Here is a 22902-nt window from a genome sequence, read left to right as displayed (position 1 = left end):
TATATATATATATATAAAGAGAGAGAGAGAGAGAGAGAGATAGATATATAGATATGTGAATTCCTCATTGCATTTGTTGGCTGTGTCTTACAAGATGTTGTTGAAAGTAAAAATGGCAGAATAATGTAACTTAAATCACCATCATGAACACACACCGTTTCCCAAGACTAAATACTATAATTAAACATTACTATTTATACAAAATATTATTTATTGAATAATAATATTTAATAAACAGCAACTGCCATCATAAAAACTGCTAGGCAATTCTCAGTCAAAAGTACGAAGGCAGTGCTCTGATGTACAGCATTAAAGTTACACAAAATATACACCAAATACACCAAAACTATTTTCTCTGGAACAAATAATATATTAATGAGACCAAAGACTGCCCGTTAGATTTACCCAAAACAAATAATATCTCATAATGTCTCTAACCACTATAGAGATATCAGAGCCAGCAGCAAATTCCAGAAGATCTGCTTTCAGTGGGCTCATGAGCGCTGAACAGCCGCTGAGGACCTGGAGCTCACATCTCTGAAAACATCAAAGGAAATTTTCTAATATTTATCATATATGTATCATTATTAACTTTATTAACGTTATATTTATTAACAAACCTCATATTTGAAGTTTAAACAAGTACATTCTCACCTAAAAAACTCTTAAAACTACATTATTTGATACAAAAACAGTATTATTTTGGGCGTCTGCTGTGAGAAATATTGCAAGCGGAGTGATACAAACGGTGAAACGGTTGGAGTTCTGTTATCACTAGAATAGCACACTCCTCTCAGCCAATTAAATGCGAGGGCCAGAAAGAACTGTTGTATAAATAAATATCATGAATTATTCATCCATTTATAAATTGATAAACTTGAACCAACCTTCCCTTTACATAAAATGCTGAAATTATCTGACTTTGACCTTGACACACAGTCATGAGGGTCCTCTTTAAGATACTATTTCTTGTTTTGTTTTTTTTCTTTTCTCCTGCACGTTTCTGCTTAACTTTGTTGGTTGCACCATTAGACTGAATTTAATGTACTTTTTTTTTTACTTTATGCTCCCAAAAAATATAAAAATTAATTATTATATATTACACACATATACCTACATGATGGCTTGCAGCTCTTACTCTGGACGTGCTGAAATTTAGGATGCTGGAGAGAATAAATTAACTGACCTGATTGTATTGTCGCCTATTTTTCCAGGGCATACATTATTAAACAAATAATGGAAAGGCTGTCCTCATGCAAAGCCCCATCTTTCAGGCTAAGACTTGAGAATGTTTTTTTTCTAGTGATTGGTGTTGATGTGTGTAAGGTCACATCCCCAGTTTAATGTGGTCTCAGAGATATAAAAAACAACAACATGTGAATGAAAGAGAAACGGTGTCTCTGTCCGCTTCTTCTGATTTGACAGTCTCCTGCTTTCTATCACACTGCTCGCTTGTTCCCATGTCGATTGGTTTGTTCATTAGTGACATTGCCGGCTACCCAATCCACTGTGTAAATTATTGATTTACCCAAAACAAATAATATCTCATAATGTCTCTAACCACTATAGAGATATCAGAGCCAGCAGCAAATTCCAGAAGATCTGCTTTCAGTGGGCTCATGAGCGCTGAACAGCCGCTGAGGACCTGGAGCTCACATCTCTGAAAACATCAAAGGAAATTTTCTAATATTTATCATATATGTATCATTATTAACTTTATTAACGTTATATTTATTAACAAACCTCATATTTGAAGTTTAAACAAGTACATTCTCACCTAAAAAACTCTTAAAACTACATTATTTGATACAAAAACAGTATTATTTTGGGCGTCTGCTGTGAGAAATATTGCAAGCGGAGTGATACAAACGGTGAAACGGTTGGAGTTCTGTTATCACTAGAATAGCACACTCCTCTCAGCCAATTAAATGCGAGGGCCAGAAAGAACTGTTGTATAAATAAATATCATGAATTATTCATCCATTTATAAATTGATAAACTTGAACCAACCTTCCCTTTACATAAAATGCTGAAATTATCTGACTTTGACCTTGACACACAGTCATGAGGGTCCTCTTTAAGATACTATTTCTTGTTTTGTTTTTTTTCTTTTCTCCTGCACGTTTCTGCTTAACTTTGTTGGTTGCACCATTAGACTGAATTTAATGTACTTTTTTTTTTACTTTATGCTCCCAAAAAATATAAAAATTAATTATTATATATTACACACATATACCTACATGATGGCTTGCAGCTCTTACTCTGGACGTGCTGAAATTTAGGATGCTGGAGAGAATAAATTAACTGACCTGATTGTATTGTCGCCTATTTTTCCAGGGCATACATTATTAAACAAATAATGGAAAGGCTGTCCTCATGCAAAGCCCCATCTTTCAGGCTAAGACTTGAGAATGTTTTTTTTCTAGTGATTGGTGTTGATGTGTGTAAGGTCACATCCCCAGTTTAATGTGGTCTCAGAGATATAAAAAACAACAACATGTGAATGAAAGAGAAACGGTGTCTCTGTCCGCTTCTTCTGATTTGACAGTCTCCTGCTTTCTATCACACTGCTCGCTTGTTCCCATGTCGATTGGTTTGTTCATTAGTGACATTGCCGGCTACCCAATCCACTGTGTAAATTATTAAGAGCATTCTCCTATCAGAGTTTATTGTTTATTGTCTGTTGGACCATGGCCAGTTGTTGGGATGGTGTGGATGTAGTCAACACATCTCTGGGTGTTCACATCGCGTGTCACTGTCTAGTGACAGAGTGATCAGGTGCTGCCTGTGTGGATATCGACCACAATTAAGAGGACGATAGTTTGTAAGTAACTATTGTGCTTTTATATACATGTTGTGTTTGTAGAGCTAATGAATTGTTGTTGTTGTTGTTTTAATTATTCCTGAACAATGCTTAATTATTGTTAATTTCAGATGCATCACAGGAATTGCTGTATTTGAGCAAATTTCACCATTGGTTGAACAAATTTTTGTTTCAAAACGGTCATTGTAATTGTTTTAATTTTATGTGAACTAAATTTGCTCATAATTCCGAATGTAACATTTTTAAATAACATAAAATTAATGTTTTCATAGCGTGATTATTGAAGGTTTATTGAAGGTCACTCTGTAACTTATATTAATATATTGCAGTGTATTTATTGCGGCTTTAAAAGTTCACAGTTTAGGGCTTCTACAATTTCATCACTGGACCATTGAAATGTATTTTTACATCTAATTGGTTGAATATATTAAAATTCTATATTCTATAGACAGATGCTCTAATACGTTGTCAAAATACATTCAAAATAAAACAGTAAAAATAAACATTTGACATTTTAAATGCTAAAAGTGAATTTAAGCATCACACTAATTTAATGTACAGTATGAAATATTTATATTTATTTAGATATTTGCTAAATGTTACATTAAAAGTTGTTAAATTGCTGCTGTTTTTAAATATTAACTTTAAGTGAGCATTTCATGGTGGCAAAGGGAAATGAGCATTCATAACTAAAAATCCAATATCTACCAGTAAAAAAATAACAATAATAAATATCGACCAGTAACAAATATGCTACCAATAAACTGTACACCCATAGTATTATGATTCATTGAACATGTATGTTTTTATTGAGCCTTTCCTTTCTGTTTAATCTGCGAAACATGAGAACTTAATAGGCTAGAAGTTTACCTGAGCTTGTTTACTTAATTATGTTATTTGTAGTAAAGAATTGATCCGTAATTCTATGTAAAACAGCTAACATAGAAAGAATGCCATCTTCACCTCATTCATCACTCTTTCTCCATTTTTAACATAAACTTTCCAGCACAGACGATTTGCTGCTCTAGACACTTTGGACCGTTTTCACTCAATCCTCTAAATTTAAAAACTGTCAAACATGGTCATCTTGTGTTTTAACTGAAGGTGTAAGAGTTGTTTAACACAGAATGTACTGCTTATATGTCAACACAAGTGTGTGGTCTTGGATTCCTCCAGAAAGCAGAGAGATATGTGGAGACTTTAACCTTAACCAAACCTTACACAAACCACGCAGGCCTTCATATTTCTACCTTTTCTGATTCTTTTTCCCTCAAATAATTTAATTTAATGTACTAGAACAGAACACTGAGAAATATCCCAGTCTCTGTTCTGTGTCAGCTCTTCAGTGATGTTCTGCTAACTTATTTTCAAGATAAAAGTCTTGCATGTCTTAGTGATTTTTATCTGTGAGCCTCCCCCTCCTAAGTAACTGTCCAAAGCAGCTGGTGAAAAAAGACTCTAAATTGCTTTGCACCAGATTTCCACCATATTACCTTATAGGACTTTTGGATTTTGTGATTTTTTTTTGCTGTAGTCTCACTCTCTCCATCAGTGTTTGTGTGGCCCATGAGGCAGAGGAGAGGATGGGAGGACAATGTTACTCCAGCATCCACTGCCTAAGCCACAGAAGAGGATAGCTGATGAAAACCAAATGTGCCATGGTGTCCACTGGCTTTGATTAAACCTTCACGCAGAGACAGATGCATCCTGATCGTGAGTGAGGAACTGAACTGTGGCTCAAAGATCGCGAAGGAAAGAAATTCCACTTCGCTAATGTAGTTTTGCCCTATATACCCACATTACCCCTCCCAAAGTTTATCTATTTATGAATTGCACAACTTCTGGGAAATTTATTCCTGCCTTTGCCTAAGCTGTGTCACAACGCATTTCGTGCTGTTTGGACATCAAAGTGCCGTGCAAGAGGAAATTGGGAGGACCACCTCACAGAGACAAAGCAAAATAGCATGCTGCGGCGTATCAGTGTTCCCTTTGATGCACAGTGCATGTGTGTGTGTTTTACAGAGAGCCCTTTGAGAGCCACATTTGATATGGATTCTGCATGGAGTCCATTAGGATATTACAGTTTCATCAGCGGTGATCTAAATGTTTCCATATACTCGGCATTTTCCCTCTGGTAAAGTGGGATCTAAATGTTGGGCTCAGGTACAACTATTTTGCCCCCCAGCTAGGGCCCCTCTTACTGTAATTCTCACATATCGCTGTGCGGACCACAACACTGCACAAAAGAAAGACCACAAATAGCTGTGTATGTGTATGATTCTGATATTTTGCTGTGTAGTGGATCAAATGAAAATAATTGGGCTTTTATTCCATTGCCTTACAGGTCTGTGTGAAATAATGTGCTTTGATGGCACACTACCTGAATCAGTATATATTATATGATAATAAAAGCTCTTTGTATTGCAGCTCTTTCCAGTTGCCCAACCTCTGGAAGAGAACTGTCCTATAGAGGAAGAGCTCAGAGAGAAACCAGCTGTGTCACGGCAACCCAGCTCTGATTATTACAGACAGATCACTAATACAGACAAAGACATGGACAGTCTTAAGGTGAGTTTTATACGTTTTTGAAAAAAGAATACTGTCTGAATGACAAAGAGTATACCATTAGATCTGTTCCACAATTCAGTGAGCTGTTTCCCTGCTTAATTCCTGCATAGGTATAGCTGTCTTCTAAGGCAGCGTCCTAACTGCGTAGCACCTCATAAGGAGTGATTTCGAACACTATATGTGGAAACGGATTCATGCGCCCACACGTCTGTCAGTTGAAATAGTTTGTTGTCAGCATGTTGCTAAGCTAACACTCTAATAAGTAACACACATTAGTGATTATTGATACATTTTGGTTTTGAATGGATTTTATCTTTATACTGTAATTTTTACATTTTTCACACTTTGTCCACCATTTTTTCCACTGAGCATGCATGTAATACTGACTAAAGCCCAAAGTATACTTTAAGAGGTGTTTACATGTACACTGGAGTATGTGTGTGATTTAGCATAATACACCAAATTAAACTGGGAGATGTAAAATCTATTGCCAGCATTAAGAAATCTGGATTGGCAGCAGATTTGACCATTTCAGTTAAGAAATTTACCATTCACATTCTCTCATGATACTAGCAGAATACAGTTGTCATTCCTGTATTAGAATGCTATATAGAGTTACATGACAACTGCATTCTATAACCGAACAGACTCCCTTCAATTTTCAAGATGTACACTTGCCTTTCTGTGAGAACAGAAACGTACTGGGTAACTAGTTGTTGTGTGATCACATCAAACTTATCCACTTTGCACTGGACACAATTTATTTTTTATATTTTGGGATCCGATAACTTATGGAGATGGAAAGGCAGAGGTTTTAGATCCAGTCGTTGTTTAGTTTAGTCATAAATCCTCCATACATTTTACATTTCCAGTGTAATGAAATTGCATTGTCTTGAATATTTACTACATTCACTGTAAGTATGGTTGCAGGCATTATTATTAACTGTCATTAGCATAAAAATATACAGCACACACACATTTCCAGTAAAATCCATGGTCCTTTTTGTTAGACTTACATTTTAAATCTAACTTTTTTTATTGATACTAAAGCTGTTGTGTGAACAGAACTATTCTCCAGTCGTCTTAGTAAATATGATTGTCAGTCCGTAAACACTAACCATGTGAATGTAGCTTATTTATTGACTTTAACTTCTCTGAAATGTACTAAAGCACTTTAGCATATATGTAGAAGAAAATACTAAAAAGGAACTTTAAATTTCAACATTAGCATAATACACGCTTAGCCCGAACAAGCACCTGGAATTTTTTATTCTTTTTGTGCGAATTAGTTTGTCCACTAGGCAGCAACACTGTTCCGGCCTGTTGTTTCACAGTTGAAAAAGAAACAAATGAGACAAAACAACAACAAACTACAGGAGGCCGCAAAACAAGATGGCCGCATTGATGGGAGCAAGTGTACTCTAGTTTAAATGAGTAAAAAAACATATTTTTCTGTCATAACTTATGGAGCAGGCACTGGAAAATTATGAAACTTTGTAGTTGAGTATGTGTCAAGTGTCTGTTTTTGCACACTCTGTCACAACGTATACTTTGAATGGCTACACGTACAGCTGTACACATGTGCTAGCAATCGCGTCAAAACTGAAGTATCGTTTGGTCTTTAGAATGTGGCTCAAATAATGCCTTAAAATGTTCCCTTCATGGGCAACCCAATAGATTTTGGAACAGAAGAATTATGACAGAAAAGTGTGCTTTAAGGGATTAATATTTGGCTGTAGTACATGTCCATTTCAGTGGACTGACTTTCCATTTCATTTGAACCCCACCAGCATCCTGAGACAGAAGATTCCCCTCAAGCCCGTTACCCCCCTTCAACTCTTTCACCTTCTCCTCCCCCTTCCTCCACTACCCCCTCGCCTCCGTTTTCTACCTCACATGGGAAAACTTTACTGAATGTCCACATGGCCACTTCAGGTGAGAAAGCCCTAAGAGGGCTGTTTAATACCCCTAGTGCTGTTGTAAGTGTATGTTCTGCAATCCTGACAGAATTTTGTAGGCACTGCTGTCACCATTGACTCATCCTTCCTTAATTTCACTTGATGACTTAATTCCAGTTTAGTGAGTAATGGTAATCAGCCTATGTGAATATGATCAGAACATAACTGGAAACAGATGAGAGTAACAAATGATGTTCTTGTTCTGATTGTCATTGCAGTGGTGAAGAACCTTGATTCCAGTACGCCTCCGAGTAAGCCAGTACCAGAGAAAGGGAAACTGTTTATGGGAGAAATGAAACTGGGAGATGTAAAATCTATTGCCAGCATTAAGAAATCTGGATTGGCAGCAGATTTGACCATTTCAGTTAAGAAATTTACCATTCACATTCTCTCATGATACTAGCAGAATACAGTTGTCATTCCTGTATTAGAATGCTATATAGAGTTACATGACAACTGCATTCTATAACCGAACAGACTTACATTTTCAAGATGTACAGTTACCTTTCTGTGAGAACAGAAACGTACTGCGTAACTAGTTGTTGTGTGATCACATCAAACTTATCCACTTTGCACTGGACACAATGTATTTTTTATATTTTGGGATCCAATAACTTATGGAGATGGAAAGGCAGAGGTTTTAGATCCAGTCGTTGTTTAGTTTAGTCATAAATCCTCCATACATTTTACATTTCCAGTGTAATGGAATTCACTGTCTTGAATATTTACTACATATCTGTCAGTATGGTTGCAGGCATTATTATTAGTTGTCATTAGCATAAAAATACACAACACACACACATTTCCAGTGAAATCCATGGTCCTTTTTGTTAGACTTACATTTTAAATCTAACTTTTTTTATTGATACTAAAGCTGTTGTGTGAACAGAACTATTCTCCAGTCGTCTTAGTAAATATGATTGTCAGTCCGTAAACACTAACCATGTGAATGTAGCTTATTTATTGACTTTAACTTCTCTGAAATGTACTAAAGCACTTTAGCATATATGTAGAAGAAAATACTAAAAAGGAACTTTAAATTTCAACATTAGCATAATACACGCTTAGCCCGAACAAGCACCTGGAATTTTTTATTCTTTTTGTGCGAATTAGTTTGTCCACTAGGCAGCAACACTGTTCCGGCCTGTTGTTTCACAGTTGAAAAAGAAACAAATGAGACAAAACAACAACAAACTACAGGAGGCCGCAAAACAAGATGGCCGCATTGATGGGAGCAAGTGTACTCTAGTTTAAATGAGTAAAAAAACATATTTTTCTGTCATAACTTATGGAGCAGGCACTGGAAAATTATGAAACTTTGTAGTTGAGTATGTGTCAAGTGTCTGTTTTTGCACACTCTGTCACAACGTATACTTTGAATGGCTACACGTACAGCTGTACACATGTGCTAGCAATCGCGTCAAAACTGAAGTATCGTTTGGTCTTTAGAATGTGGCTCAAATAATGCCTTAAAATGTTCCCTTCATGGGCAACCCAATAGATTTTGGAACAGAAGAATTATGACAGAAAAGTGTGCTTTAAGGGATTAATATTTGGCTGTAGTACATGTCCATTTCAGTGGACTGACTTTCCATTTCATTTGAACCCCACCAGCATCCTGAGACAGAAGATTCCCCTCAAGCCCGTTACCCCCCTTCAACTCTTTCACCTTCTCCTCCCCCTTCCTCCACTACCCCCTCGCCTCCGTCTTCTACCTCACATGGGAAAACTTTACTGAATGTCCACATGGCCATTTCAGGTGAGAAAGCCCTAAGGGGGCTGTTTAATACCCCTAGTGCTGTTGTAAGTGTATGTTCTGCAATCCTGACAGAATTTTGTAGGCACTGCTGTCACCATTGACTCATCCTTCCTTAATTTCACTTGATGACTTAATTCCAGTTTAGTGAGTAATGGTAATCAGCCTATGTGAATATGATCAGAACATAACTGGAAACAGATGAGAGTAACAAATGATGTTCTTGTTCTGATTGTCATTGCAGTGGTGAAGAACCTTGATTCCAGTACGCCTCCGAGTAAGCCAGTACCAGAGAAAGGGAAACTGTTTATGGGAGAAATGAAACTGGGAGATGTAAAATCTATTGCCAGCATTAAGAAATCTGGATTGGCAGCAGATTTGACCATTTCAGTTAAGAAATTTACCATTCACATTCTCTCATGGTACTAGCAGAATACAGTTGTCATTCCTGTATTAGAATGCTATATAGAGTTACATGACAACTGCATTCTATAACCGAACAGACTTACATTTTCAAGATGTACAGTTACCTTTCTGTGAGAACAGAAACGTACTGCGTAACTAGTTGTTGTGTGATCACATCAAACTTATCCACTTTGCACTGGACACAATGTATTTTTTATATTTTGGGATCCAATAACTTATGGAGATGGAAAGGCAGAGGTTTTAGATCCAGTCGTTGTTTAGTTTAGTCATAAATCCTCCATACATTTTACATTTCCAGTGTAATGGAATTCACTGTCTTGAATATTTACTACATATCTGTCAGTATGGTTGCAGGCATTATTATTAGTTGTCATTAGCATAAAAATACACAACACACACACATTTCCAGTGAAATCCATGGTCCTTTTTGTTAGACTTACATTTTAAATCTAACTTTTTTTATTGATACTAAAGCTGTTGTGTGAACAGAACTATTCTCCAGTCGTCTTAGTAAATATGATTGTCAGTCCGTAAACACTAACCATGTGAATGTAGCTTATTTATTGACTTTAACTTCTCTGAAATGTACTAAAGCACTTTAGCATATATGTAGAAGAAAATACTAAAAAGGAACTTTAAATTTCAACATTAGCATAATACACGCTTAGCCCGAACAAGCACCTGGAATTTTTTATTCTTTTTGTGCGAATTAGTTTGTCCACTAGGCAGCAACACTGTTCCGGCCTGTTGTTTCACAGTTGAAAAAGAAACAAATGAGACAAAACAACAACAAACTACAGGAGGCCGCAAAACAAGATGGCCGCATTGATGGGAGCAAGTGTACTCTAGTTTAAATGAGTAAAAAAACATATTTTTCTGTCATAACTTATGGAGCAGGCACTGGAAAATTATGAAACTTTGTAGTTGAGTATGTGTCAAGTGTCTGTTTTTGCACACTCTGTCACAACGTATACTTTGAATGGCTACACGTACAGCTGTACACATGTGCTAGCAATCGCGTCAAAACTGAAGTATCGTTTGGTCTTTAGAATGTGGCTCAAATAATGCCTTAAAATGTTCCCTTCATGGGCAACCCAATAGATTTTGGAACAGAAGAATTATGACAGAAAAGTGTGCTTTAAGGGATTAATATTTGGCTGTAGTACATGTCCATTTCAGTGGACTGACTTTCCATTTCATTTGAACCCCACCAGCATCCTGAGACAGAAGATTCCCCTCAAGCCCGTTACCCCCCTTCAACTCTTTCACCTTCTCCTCCCCCTTCCTCCACTACCCCCTCGCCTCCGTCTTCTACCTCACATGGGAAAACTTTACTGAATGTCCACATGGCCATTTCAGGTGAGAAAGCCCTAAGGGGGCTGTTTAATACCCCTAGTGCTGTTGTAAGTGTATGTTCTGCAATCCTGACAGAATTTTGTAGGCACTGCTGTCACCATTGACTCATCCTTCCTTAATTTCACTTGATGACTTAATTCCAGTTTAGTGAGTAATGGTAATCAGCCTATGTGAATATGATCAGAACATAACTGGAAACAGATGAGAGTAACAAATGATGTTCTTGTTCTGATTGTCATTGCAGTGGTGAAGAACCTTGATTCCAGTACGCCTCCGAGTAAGCCAGTACCAGAGAAAGGGAAAATGTTTATGGGAGAAATGAAACTGGGAGATGTAAAATCTATTGCCAGCATTAAGAAATCTGGATTGGCAGCAGATTTGACCATTTCAGTTAAGAAATTTACCATTCACATTCTCTCATGGTACTAGCAGAATACAGTTGTCATTCCTGTATTAGAATGCTATATAGAGTTACATGACAACTGCATTCTATAACCGAACAGACTTACATTTTCAAGATGTACAGTTACCTTTCTGTGAGAACAGAAACGTACTGCGTAACTAGTTGTTGTGTGATCACATCAAACTTATCCACTTTGCACTGGACACAATGTATTTTTTATATTTTGGGATCCAATAACTTATGGAGATGGAAAGGCAGAGGTTTTAGATCCAGTCATTGTTTAGTTTAGTTTAGTCATAAATCCTCCATACATTTTACATTTCCAGTGTAATGGAATTCACTGTCTTGAATATTTACTACATATCTGTCAGTATGGTTGCAGGCATTATTATTAGTTGTCATTAGCATAAAAATACACAACACACACACATTTCCAGTGAAATCCATGGTCCTTTTTGTTAGACTTAAATTTTAAAGGGGTCATATGATGCGATTTCAAGTTTTCCTTTCTCTTTGAAGTGTTACAAGCTCTTGGTGCATAAAGAAGATCTGTAAAGTTGCAAAGACTTAAGAGTCAACCACGCCTACCTAAAACGGCTCGTTCTAACACGCCCCAACATGTCTACATCACTATGTGGAAATATTAGCATAATGCCGCCCAAATGTGCACGCGACTCTGTTGCCCTTTCGGCCTTGAACTGATGGTAAAACTAACGACATTATTAACTGTCTTGATATTTACTTTGAAAGCTGAAGCTCGCAATTATGGTAAGGGGCGTTACATTTCCGATGCGTGCTTGTGGTGTTCGGCCAATCACAATGCACTGGGTCAGCTGGCCAATCAGAGCAGACTGCGCTTGTCAAAGGAGGGGGCTTTGTTGAAAACGACGTGTTTGAGAGAGGCGGGGCATAGAGGATCTACAATAATGTGCAGTATTTGAAAAATAATGTGTTTTTTGAACATTAAAGCATGTCAACATATTCTGTTACACCAAATACACAAAATAATGATCTTTAAAATAGCATCATATGACCCCTTTAAATCTAACTTTTTTAATGATACTAAAGCTGTTGTGTGAACAGAACTATTCTCCAGTTGTCTTAGTAAATATGATTGTCAGTCCGTATACACTAACCATGTGAATGTAGCTTATTTATTGACTTTAACTTTTCTGAAATGTACTAAAGCACTTTAGCATAAAATGTAGAAGAAAATACAAAAAAGGAACTTTAACATCCAAGTTAATTAAGTTTTTGATTTCATATTATCCAAGTGCTGTTTTTGTTTTTCATGTACTTAAGGGCACAATTTGAACTACATTGCTTGCCAATAAATGATTGTCTTTTCTCTTTTAGAATAAAATGGTGGTGTTACCAACAGAGGAGGCTAATTTGTCTGATATTGATTACCTGGTACCCATGCACGATGAGAAGGGCAGACCTATAGCAGAATGGAAGAGACAAGTAATGGTACGACAGCTACAGGCCAGCTTATTTGACCAAGAAACCCAGAGGATAAAGGTGAGCTACAAATATTGCATGAAATGTCTTTTAAATACATAGATAACAAATCTGAGATGATGCATGCTCTGACTGCAGCTATCTCTCTTAACTGGACATTTTATCTTACTTAACAGGAGAGTGGTAGTAGATATACAAAGATGGACAGTTGGAGGTACTCCCATGCTCACAATGCCATCCTGGGTCCATTCGGAGAGCTTCTAACAGAGGATGACCTCATTTATCTAGAGAAGCAAATTGAGAGTGTCTCAATGCAAAAGAACTGTGAGGGCTATGAAATGGAGCTTGCTCGTCTGGCTGAAGAACTTCGAAACATTCTCCCGGCACCCATTGTCAACATCACAGTCAATACCCAGTACAAGAACTCTACACAGACTCCCTTACCCGTTTGGTGCAACCGTATTTCAGGCATTGTGAAGAGTATGTCACTGCTTATGACCAACCTAACAGACCAGCCCTACTGCAAAATGCCAAATTCAGAGCTTGTGAATGTCTTCTCTCAGCCGTCAGAGAGGCAAGCTGTCAACAGAGGCAGGAGGGAGAAGATAGAAAATGAGATTCAACAGTTTGGGGTCTCTGTGAGGAACTTAAAATCCAACTTTGAGAATCAGAACGATTCCTCACAAATGGATTCAGGGATGACAGAATCACTGGGTGAACTAGAGCAAGAACCAGTAAAAAATGGTTCAGATGAGGTCTCCCAAAAACAAGAACAAAGACCAGAGGTTGACCATATTGATGATTCATCTATCGACTATGTCATCAGTGATGACATGGAAAGCACAACACTGCGCAAGGAACGTATTGTGGTCTTGTTCCTGGGTCACTGGAAGAAGTCGGCTTATACTGTAACCGTGAGAAATGCACAGAGGAAGCAAAGCGTTGATTCGCTGGATATATCTAAGAAGCTGAAGTGTGAACGCAAAGCTAGCTTGGATATCTCTCCGAAGAACACCATGGAAAATGGCAAATTCGGGCATTTCTTCAAGCAGAGAAGTGCCATCAATAAGATGATTGGTAACTGGAGAAGCATGATCTCATTTGTACCTTCGCGACAGATCCGGAGACTCAACCGGCAGCAGGCAATTTTTTCACCTGAGCAGTTCCTGCCCCGTGTGGATGGATCTCCCGTTGACTATGACGCACTGACACTCGACCTCTTCATGCTCGGCTACTTTCACATACTTGAGCTAGAATTGCCAGCAGATGAGAGGAAAATGAGACACTTGCTGTGCTTTGAAGTGTTCGACCATGTGGGGCGTTTCACCTGGGAGACTGTGCGTGATTTCCACAAGGCTGTAATTCAGGACATTGAGGCAGGAAACCGGGAATGGAAGGATGGATTTGAGGACATTAAAGTGAAGTTCTTCGGAGATGGATCAGGCCAACCAGAACTTGAACACTCAGAACAGACCACAATGGTAGAAACGAGGCCTGTGCCTAAAGTCATTGTACAAACGCCCACCCCAGATGAGAGCGATGTCCTGAAAAATAATTCTGATATTAGTAGTCTGACTAATGAGGAGATTTGCAAATATATTGACCGTAGTTTTGCTTTCTGGAAAGAAAAGGAGGCTGAGATATTTGATTTTGAGGAATGACAATAAGTCTTTTTGGGGGGAAATGTACATAGAGATTCCTTATTATCTTTAAATATATTTATTTTTTTGAATTTGATGTAGAACTGGTACCAATATTTATACAGTTGTGACATGTAAGGCATGCTTTTGCCATTTATTCTCCAAATTTCCAGGAGTGCAAGGTAGAAGACTGCCATAAACTGAAGTGTTTGTCTTTTTGTCAGAATTATCAATATGTGATTTAAAACAAATTAAATGCCCTTTTCTGTTGAATTTTTGTTACTCCTTGAGAATCAACACGTTTAGAGACTTAATTTGCACCAATATTGGAGGCTGCTTACGCTAATGATTAAATAAATAACAATCTGACTGCTTACTCTTATACAGAAAGTTGTGTGTATCTCTTTAAGAGCAGGTGGGAGCTTAACCGTACTATTTAGATGCTGAGTATAGCCCCGCAGAATGTCTGGCCTAAAAATAGCAATGTGAAAGATAAGCATGCTGTCCCAGTGACTCTGCAAAAGACAGCGTGTCCCCCATCTCAGACAGCAGCAACAAAAAAGTCTGCCTTCTAAACAAGTACTGTGAATAATGTATGATTTCTGCTTTCATTCACAAGCAGGTAAGTTTAATTCCTATGTTGTCTTGATTTGTTGTGTTAAATAGAATTGATTAACATCCACTGTTGTTTCTCCAGTGATTTTTTTTTGGGGGGGGGGGATTTTGTGTGCAAATTCTCTAACAGGCAAATAAATTAATATTGAGTGGTAGTAAGATTCATTCTCAGAATTATACTCTCCCAGTGTGCCTATCAGATATATTGTTTTTGGCAAGAACCTGTTTTTAACTCTGGCAATAATCGTCTGATAATTTGACTTATATTGATGTGCTAACATGACTTCATTCTCTTCCAGTTTGTTCCTGAAATGTTCTGTTACCAAGTAGAAAGGCCGAAAATTTGTTCTTAGGTCATAGGAGGCTCCACACTACTATGATCAAGAATGTCGCAATCGGATTGCATGTGACTGATTATACCCATTTGTCTTGTGTTGTAGGTAAACACTGAAAACATCTGTTGGTTGGCCCTGAATGCATTGAGGCCATAGGTCAGAGTGTCGTCATGGTGCGTAATATAGACGATCTAGACTTCTGCCTCTCTTCCCATCCACAGAGCATGTTAGAGGGTCTTCACTCCCTCTGTTCTCAACCCAAACTTGTGGATGTCACCTTGAGCGCTGGTGGACGGGATTTCCCCTGTCACCGGGGAATCCTTGCACTCTGCAGCCATTACTTCCATTCCATGTTCTCAGGAGATTTTGTGGAGAGCATTGCTGCTCGTGTCGAGCTTCATGATGTAGATCCCAATGTGTTGTCGTCATTGTTGGACTTTGCTTATACAGGAAAACTCACCATCAACAAAAACAATGTAGAGGGACTCGTCTGCACGTCCAGCCAGCTCCAGTTCCACACTGTCCGTAGTGTATGCAGTCGATATCTGCAGCACCAGATAGATGCCACTAACTGCTTGGGAATCCTTGAGTTTGGAGAGATCCATGGCTGCCCTGAAGTTGTTGCCAAAGCATGGAGCTTCCTCCTTGAAAACTTTGAGGCAGTGCAACAACATGAGGAGTTCCTGACGCTGGAGAAAGACAGGCTGGTGGCCTGCCTGAAGGATGAGGATCTGCACATAAGAGATGACCGGTCTTGTGTCCAGGCTGTTTTGGCCTGGGTCGGGCATTGTAGAGACAGTCGAATCTGCCACCTGCACGAATTGTTGGGCTTGGCTAAGATTTCCCTCCTCACAGAATCCTACCTTACTGAGAATTTGCTTAAAAAGCCATTGGTACAAGACTCGCTACAATCCAAAGAGTTTGTGGAGAGAATATGTAGAGAGGTCAGACAAATCTCTTTTATGTAGAGATTTCTTAAACATAATGTTCCATACTACAATTTTTTTTTTCTTCAGAAACGGGAAAATACAGGAGGTGAGTCAGAGCAAAGAGTCAATGAGAAAACACTCAACCTGCAGGAGGTTTTATTTGTGATGGGTGGTCGCTCGCTGGATGACGAAGATGACGAAGATGAGGATGAAGATGAAGACAGCGATAGAAGGTTATACCCCAGGAATTGTGGTTATTACAACCCAAAGCTTGGTAAGGACAGCTTTAGCTGATACATCATCTCTATTTGTAAATTTATAAAAGGAGAATTAGGTTAATGTGGAACACAGATCTGATGTGCACACTACCAGTCAAGTTTAAACATACTAAGCAGTAGAAAGGCAATATAAAATCCAGTGCTACATGACTAGAGAAAACAATGAATAGAGGCTGTGATGTTCCCTTTTGCCAAAAAGGTAGAAAAACGTGCAACACCCATAATGCACTGGACTTGATCCAACTGTTTGTGAGCAGGGGTACAAAAATGCAGAAGCATCATCTGTAGTTTTACAAAAGCACTGGATCTGTCAAAACTCCAGTGGAAGATGCATTTTATGTAATTCGGTGAAATTTTGCTGACAAATAAACAGGGATGTTTCGATGCAAGTAACCGAGAAAGACTACACATTGTTCATTTATATAGGATAAGGTCTCATTTACTCTATTTCACTCTACATACTGTATACATTTGCAAGATTTTAAGTGCATTTTATTATTTTTTTCATAGGGCAGTGGTTTCAGCTACCTGATTTTCCCAACTACAATAAATGGGGTTATTCTGTCGTCTCCTTAAATAACAATGTATATGTCACAGGTAAGATATTTAGTTGTTGCTAAAGTCTGTATCTCACATATCATAAAATGTTTTTTTCACTATATATATATATTGGCATATGGATAATTTGCTGATTGGTTGGTGTGGACTGTATGCCTCAAACCATAATGACAAGAACAGAGAGACTGAAGAAATGAGAATGAAATGATACCAAAAAAGAGAGCAGAAGACAAATTCTATTTTTACATAGAGAAAACAAATCCACAGATTTTCAGGGTATTTATAGAGACTAGGCCCTTTGGGAAAGGATCAGTGAGATTTATGGTTTTATTGCACACATGAATGGAATGTCATCTCCACTGAGGATTTGGAGACGCTAAGATAAAACAGCCCCCTGTCTTATAGACAATCCTGCTAAAACTCACATAAGACCTGAACCCACTTTAGAAATGTGGGGACTAAAGCACAATAAAGCAGAACATTAACTTTGTGATGACCTGGGAAACTTGAGGCATTATTGCCTGATGTTGCCTGGTAACTAACTGGAACATTTGAACTTTCCAGTTGAACTGAGAATTTATTCAAATAAATCAGCAAAGCCTTCATGTGAATTTACACGGAATGAGAAAAAATCCCTTTCACAAACGTTTGCTATCTCACAGGAGGCTCAAGAGGGTCTCAGTCCAACACCTGGTCCACCACAGAGACCTGGAAGTACATCACTCGTTAGGGGAAGTGGGTCACAGTCGCCCCAATGTTGCGGCCCAGGACTAACCATTCTTCTGCAACTCTCAATGGAGAGATTTATGTAATTGGGGGTAAGCAAACAAACCAGTTTCCAACTGGAGGCTTCAGACAAATGGTTTTGTTTAGATCTTCATGCAAAACTGGGCATTTTTGGGTAACAAACGGCATTGTCTTTCATTGACAGGAACTACTATGGATTTTGTTGAAGTTGAACATTATGACCCATTCAGTAATTGCTGGACTCTTACGGGCCCAGCACTGAAGTATGTGACTAACTTTACAGCCATATCATGTGAAGGAAAGCTTTACCTCATTGGTTCTTGTGCTGTTAAATATAATGCCCTGACTATGCAGTGCTACAATCCTGTCATAGGTAAGAGGCAACACATGTCACCATGGTTAGGATGTATTTAAGTGTTATTAATATACATTACAAGTATCAGTAAAAACAAACCACGTTTGTCATAACAGCTTTCTACTATTACAAACAGTTTTATGTTGGAACTAATAATTCAGAACAATTTTATGAGACACTTTACAAGACACAGTGTAGCTAAATTATAATGTCACTCATGGAGCACTGCCAACATCTAATCGTGACTAGAGTTCAATACTCTGTATACTTTTGTTAATAAGATTTTTTTCTTCTTCTTCAACAGATAGCTGGTGTATCATCTGTTCTCCTTTCATTCCTAAATATCTCTCTTCTCCCCGCTCTGTTTCTATGGATGGAGCCATTTACCTCGTAGCAGATAACACAAAAAAGGTCTATCTGTATAACCCAGAGGGTAATATGTGGGAAAAGGTGAGTTATAGATGATATTCATAATTCTTTTTACACAGAAAATCTAGAAGCATATACAAAGTTAGCTGAACCTTAATATTCTGTTGTGACTGATTTTTTATGTTTGCTGTTTTTCTTCCCAGATTCAGTTTCTACACACTCTTCATGAAAATGGTGATTTGGTGGTTCTAGGTGGGCAATTGTATGTGACTGGGGGGCACTGGAAGGGCATGGAGGGGGATTACAGTGTGGAAGTGGAAGTATACAACCGAGCATCCAACACTTGGAAGGTGGCGTGCTTCCTTCCCAGGCTATGGACTTACAGTGGCTGCTGTTCCATCTTCTTAGACACTTCCCAGTGGACTGAAATCTTCCCTGATGAGACTTAATATCTGTTCTGTCCCCTAAAACCTGACTTAGGTTTTGTTGCAAAAACAAAGCTTAATTTTGTATTGTGAGTTTGGCAATGTTATAAACGTTATATATGTTTTACATTTTACATAATTTAGCAATCCGTTATATATGTATATATATATATATATATATATATATATATATATATATATATATATATATATATATATACATAAACGCTCATTTTATTGTTTTATTGTAATTAAAAAAAATGTATTCTAATGTCCTTGGCAACCTTCGAAGTCTTTTTCGTTTGATTGCATTTGTTTTATTTTTAAATATATGTTGTTTTTATTCAGAAAAAAAAAGTTTTATGATGTTTATTACAAAATCTTGCTATTTAAAACCCTTGTTAGTTTTCATTAATTGCAATGGATTTTTAACAAAGTGCCAATAAAGACTGGAATAAACAGAGTTGTATTTGTGCAGCCGTGACCTGCAGCGTCTGTAACTATGGAAGCCGGAAAGCTTGCGTTTTAATTCTCATGACAACACGCGAGAGCGTCCGGTTTCCCTGGCAACCATAGGCACCCACCTCGAGCTTGTGCTGTGATTGCAACTTTTGCACTTGTGGCTTTATTCTAGCACGAAATATTTTGCGTTAATTTGCTTATGCGCATTATTAAAGCATTGATATTTAGTGAAAAGCACTCTGCAAGCTTCCTATTCCTATAAAGCAAAACTTTTAATGCCTTTAAGACTTTATTAGCGTGCGTATCAGCTTGCTAAACCCTGTTTAAGCGTTTAAAACACTTTACGTCTAGGCACGACTTGAGGACAATTGGAAAAACGTCGCTGTTCGCTTACTAGAGTGCACTGGATCACTACCAGTTTCCAGATGAGTTGTGAAGGGGATCAAGGACTGGAAGCCGTGATTCAGGTGCGTGTTTTCCAGCAGGAAAGCTGATCTTCACCAGCTGTAACTTAAATAGGTTATTGCACTGTTACCTATTCAAAACAGCATGTGTGAATGAAAGAGGAGAGAGCTTTATTTAATATTAACGAGCCTTGCAATGTTTCAACAAATTAAGGTCGATCAGTGGGTCAGTTTCAGGTTCTTCTGTGAAACTTGAAGACAGGTGATTCATTTCCTTGTGCTGTTGTGACATCCAACGAAATTGAAACAGAGACAGACATGACAAGCTAGTTACCCTAAATAATACATTCTAAATTAAATAATACATAACGTTTTATTAACAAGCATCAAAACTTTTGGAGTGTTTAGATTTGCAGTGAGACTAGGTCACCTGATTTTAGTGTATGAGCCCCTCTTCTTACAATGATGATAATGCAGAAGCTGGAGGAGACAATTCTTAACCCAGATTGCAGTGCAGAGGAGAAGACTTACACTCTGCGGGGAGATGAGGAGGAGTTCAGCGCCACACCAGTTCCTGCCCGCATTCGTGAGATCATCACCAGAAACCTGGCTGATACGCCCACAGGTACTCTACACTCTGAATGAGCTCATGATGATTGGTCTGCTGGGGTATCGGGAGAACACGTGTATTCCGTCATTTCCTGCCATGCTGTTCCTCTGGTGACATATCAGGCGAGAGCAGCGAGGTGGAGGAGAACCGGCTGCCGAAGGATCTGCTTTCTCAGATGCGCACAGGCAGAGACCAGCTCAGCAGGCAGGCTGCTCTCACGAGCCGGGTAGGAGCACATGTACAAACCTCACACACATGCCCTTGGGTCTCTGGACTTCCAGTTCTTCAGGAAATCTGTTATTTAGGACATTTGTGCATAGATGAACAAGCTTGACCACCTGATGGTGAATCACTGTGTAAAACTGACTGCATATAAAGTATAATTCATACAGTTTTTTATTCAGAGATAAAAAGCAAATTATTGCCCTAATGCAATGGCACAAGTATTCACCATATTTTTAATGTAAGAGCAGGAACGGACGTTTCCCTTATGATGCTTCACTCGTACTGTGTCTTGCTTAAGACGCATATGGGAAAAAAAGCCTTTTTTCTCTTGAACTGAAGCCTTTTCATTCACGCAGTGAAACTGCACAGCCATTGGTTCGTGCAGTGCTTAAAAAATTAACCAATGGCTCGGCAGCGGAGTTGCACGAGCCTATGGCGACGAAGCCCTCCAAAGCTCGCCAGAATGGGCGGGGCATCTGGCTATATAAGCGGGCGCTCGCCACAGGATTCTCAGATTTCTTCTCCTTCAACGACGACTCTACGTCCTCAAGATGATCCGAAGCCGCTCGCCGTTGACACGCCTTCGCAGCTGGAATTGGGACCTCTCAGCATGGCTGACCTGCTTCTCCGCCGCTCCAGCGACGCAGCAGTTCCGGTTCGGTTCCCCTGCCGCCATCCGGCGATTTCTAAAAGAGCTTCTAAAAGAGCAAATTGGAGTTGTTGCAACGCCGTTACTGCGGTTCGTGCAGGTCCCCCCTGCACGCCGATGACGGCCACACGGAGTGCGTTTCCTGCTTGGGGAAATCCCATGCGGAAGCTGTGCTCACGGGAGCTATTTGCTCCCATTGCGAGAGCTTCAGTCTCGCAGAGTGACTCCGCCCCCTGCGCCCAGGGACCTGTGAGGAAAAAACAGCGGGGCAAAGGGGTCGAGCGATCGGCTACGAGCGAGCTCACGCCGGCCCAGATCCCGCATGCCTCGCTCTCGTCACAGAGAGAGTATTCCCCCATCCTTTTCTCCCGGTCTGATCAGCGTCCCTCTGCTGGTGCAAGCGACCTGATCTCATTCGGGGGAAGTGAGGACAAGCTGCTTGATGACAGCATGTCATTTGCATCCTCGGATGCAGAGGAGCTGTTGGGCTCGGTGAATGACCCCACCCCCTCAGCATTGTCCGCACCCAGTGCCACTAAAGACGGGATGGATTCCGAGCTTCTCCGTATCCTCTCCAAAGCGGTTGAAGAGCTGGGTTTAGAGTGGTCTCCGCCAGAGGAGCCCTCTCGCAGCAATCTGGATGTATGGTTTCTGCCGGGGTGCCGCCAGGCCCCTCATCAGCGTGCTTCTCCGTTTTTCCCGGAGGTCCACGACGAGCTCACCAGATCGTGGAGCACTCCCTACTCGGCCTGCCTTCTCGTGGTGGCCCCCCTTTGGATGAACCAGCTGTGGCTATCAGAGCTGACTCAGCTACTGATAGCGGCCCCTTGGCCAGTTCCACTGAGACAGGATCTCCTGCTCTGCTGCTCTGCCCCTTTGAGAATCTATATTGAGCATTCAGCTCCCTATAGGCGATCGGAACAACTCTTTGTCAGCTTCGGTAATTCGGTAACAGGGCTTCCGGTTACGAAGCAAAGACGCTCTAGATGGATAGTAGACTCCATCTCGCTAGCGTACTCTTCCTTGGGCCTCCAATGCCGCATTGGCGTACGGGTCCACTCGACTAGAGGCATCGCCTCGTCGTGGGCATGGTCCAGTGGTGTGTCCATTGCGGATATCTGTGAGGTGGCCGGCTGGGCCTCGCCGTCCACATTCACAAGGTTTTATAACCTGGAAGTCCCGGCCTTGCAGGCCAGGGTCCTTTCCGCTTGAAGTGGCATGCGGTGCATAAACAGATCTAGCAGAGAGCCCTTGGCCGTATCACGCTTCACCTGTTAGCTCTCGACCCCTGGGTGTCGAAGTTACGGGAATACTCTGAAACGATTTACCAGGCCGGGTGTGACCTAGAGAGCTCAGCCCGTCTTAGCCTTGGGTTATTGTTGACTTCTCTATGAGCATTGGTTGCTTATGGAAGTTTATACCTTTAGTCATTCCACTACATTAGCACGGCGTGATTGTACTATTCCCATATGCGTCTTAAGCAAGACGCAGTACGAGTGAAGTATCGAAAGGGAACGTACTCGGTTACTAATGTAACCTTGGTTCCCTG

The 22902-nt window shown here is 39.6% G+C and overlaps 3 protein-coding genes across 3 annotated transcripts in view; all 3 read left to right on the top strand.

Moving 5' to 3' along the window:
* LOC107552264 (espin-like protein) overlaps positions 1-14844 on the top strand; it is a 21335-nt gene extending 6491 nt beyond the window's left edge. Inside the window, exons 4-8 of the mRNA XM_016234122.1 lie at positions 5252-5392; positions 7183-7327; positions 7569-7714; positions 12648-12812; positions 12929-14844. Of these exons, the coding sequence (XP_016089608.1) occupies positions 5252-5392; positions 7183-7327; positions 7569-7714; positions 12648-12812; positions 12929-14413 (2082 nt within the window). The 3' untranslated portion in view covers positions 14414-14844. The remainder of the gene's footprint in view (positions 1-5251; positions 5393-7182; positions 7328-7568; positions 7715-12647; positions 12813-12928) is intronic.
* Positions 14845-14917: 73 nt separating this feature from the next.
* On the top strand, positions 14918-19148 carry klhl30 (kelch-like family member 30). Its single transcript, XM_016234121.1, is given in 8 exon segments — positions 14918-15014; positions 15448-16286; positions 16359-16545; positions 17060-17146; positions 17770-17925; positions 18039-18227; positions 18514-18659; positions 18782-19148. Coding segments are annotated over 7 exon segments (1785 nt in total). The 5' UTR covers positions 14918-15014; positions 15448-15512; the 3' UTR covers positions 19028-19148.
* Positions 19149-19860: 712 nt separating this feature from the next.
* LOC107552261 (rootletin-like) overlaps positions 19861-22902 on the top strand; it is a 64045-nt gene continuing 61003 nt past the window's right edge. Inside the window, exons 1-3 of the mRNA XM_016234120.1 lie at positions 19861-19932; positions 20347-20494; positions 20602-20705. Of these exons, the coding sequence (XP_016089606.1) occupies positions 19891-19932; positions 20347-20494; positions 20602-20705 (294 nt within the window). The 5' untranslated portion in view covers positions 19861-19890. The remainder of the gene's footprint in view (positions 19933-20346; positions 20495-20601; positions 20706-22902) is intronic.

Source organism: Sinocyclocheilus grahami, unplaced genomic scaffold (assembly GCF_001515645.1).
Source record: "Sinocyclocheilus grahami isolate Dianchi unplaced genomic scaffold, SAMN03320097.WGS_v1.1 scaffold444.1, whole genome shotgun sequence".
NCBI classification, from domain to species: domain Eukaryota; kingdom Metazoa; phylum Chordata; class Actinopteri; order Cypriniformes; family Cyprinidae; genus Sinocyclocheilus; species Sinocyclocheilus grahami.
The sequence above is the reverse complement of the archived record's forward strand: the minus strand, read 5'-3'. Positions and strand labels throughout refer to the sequence as shown.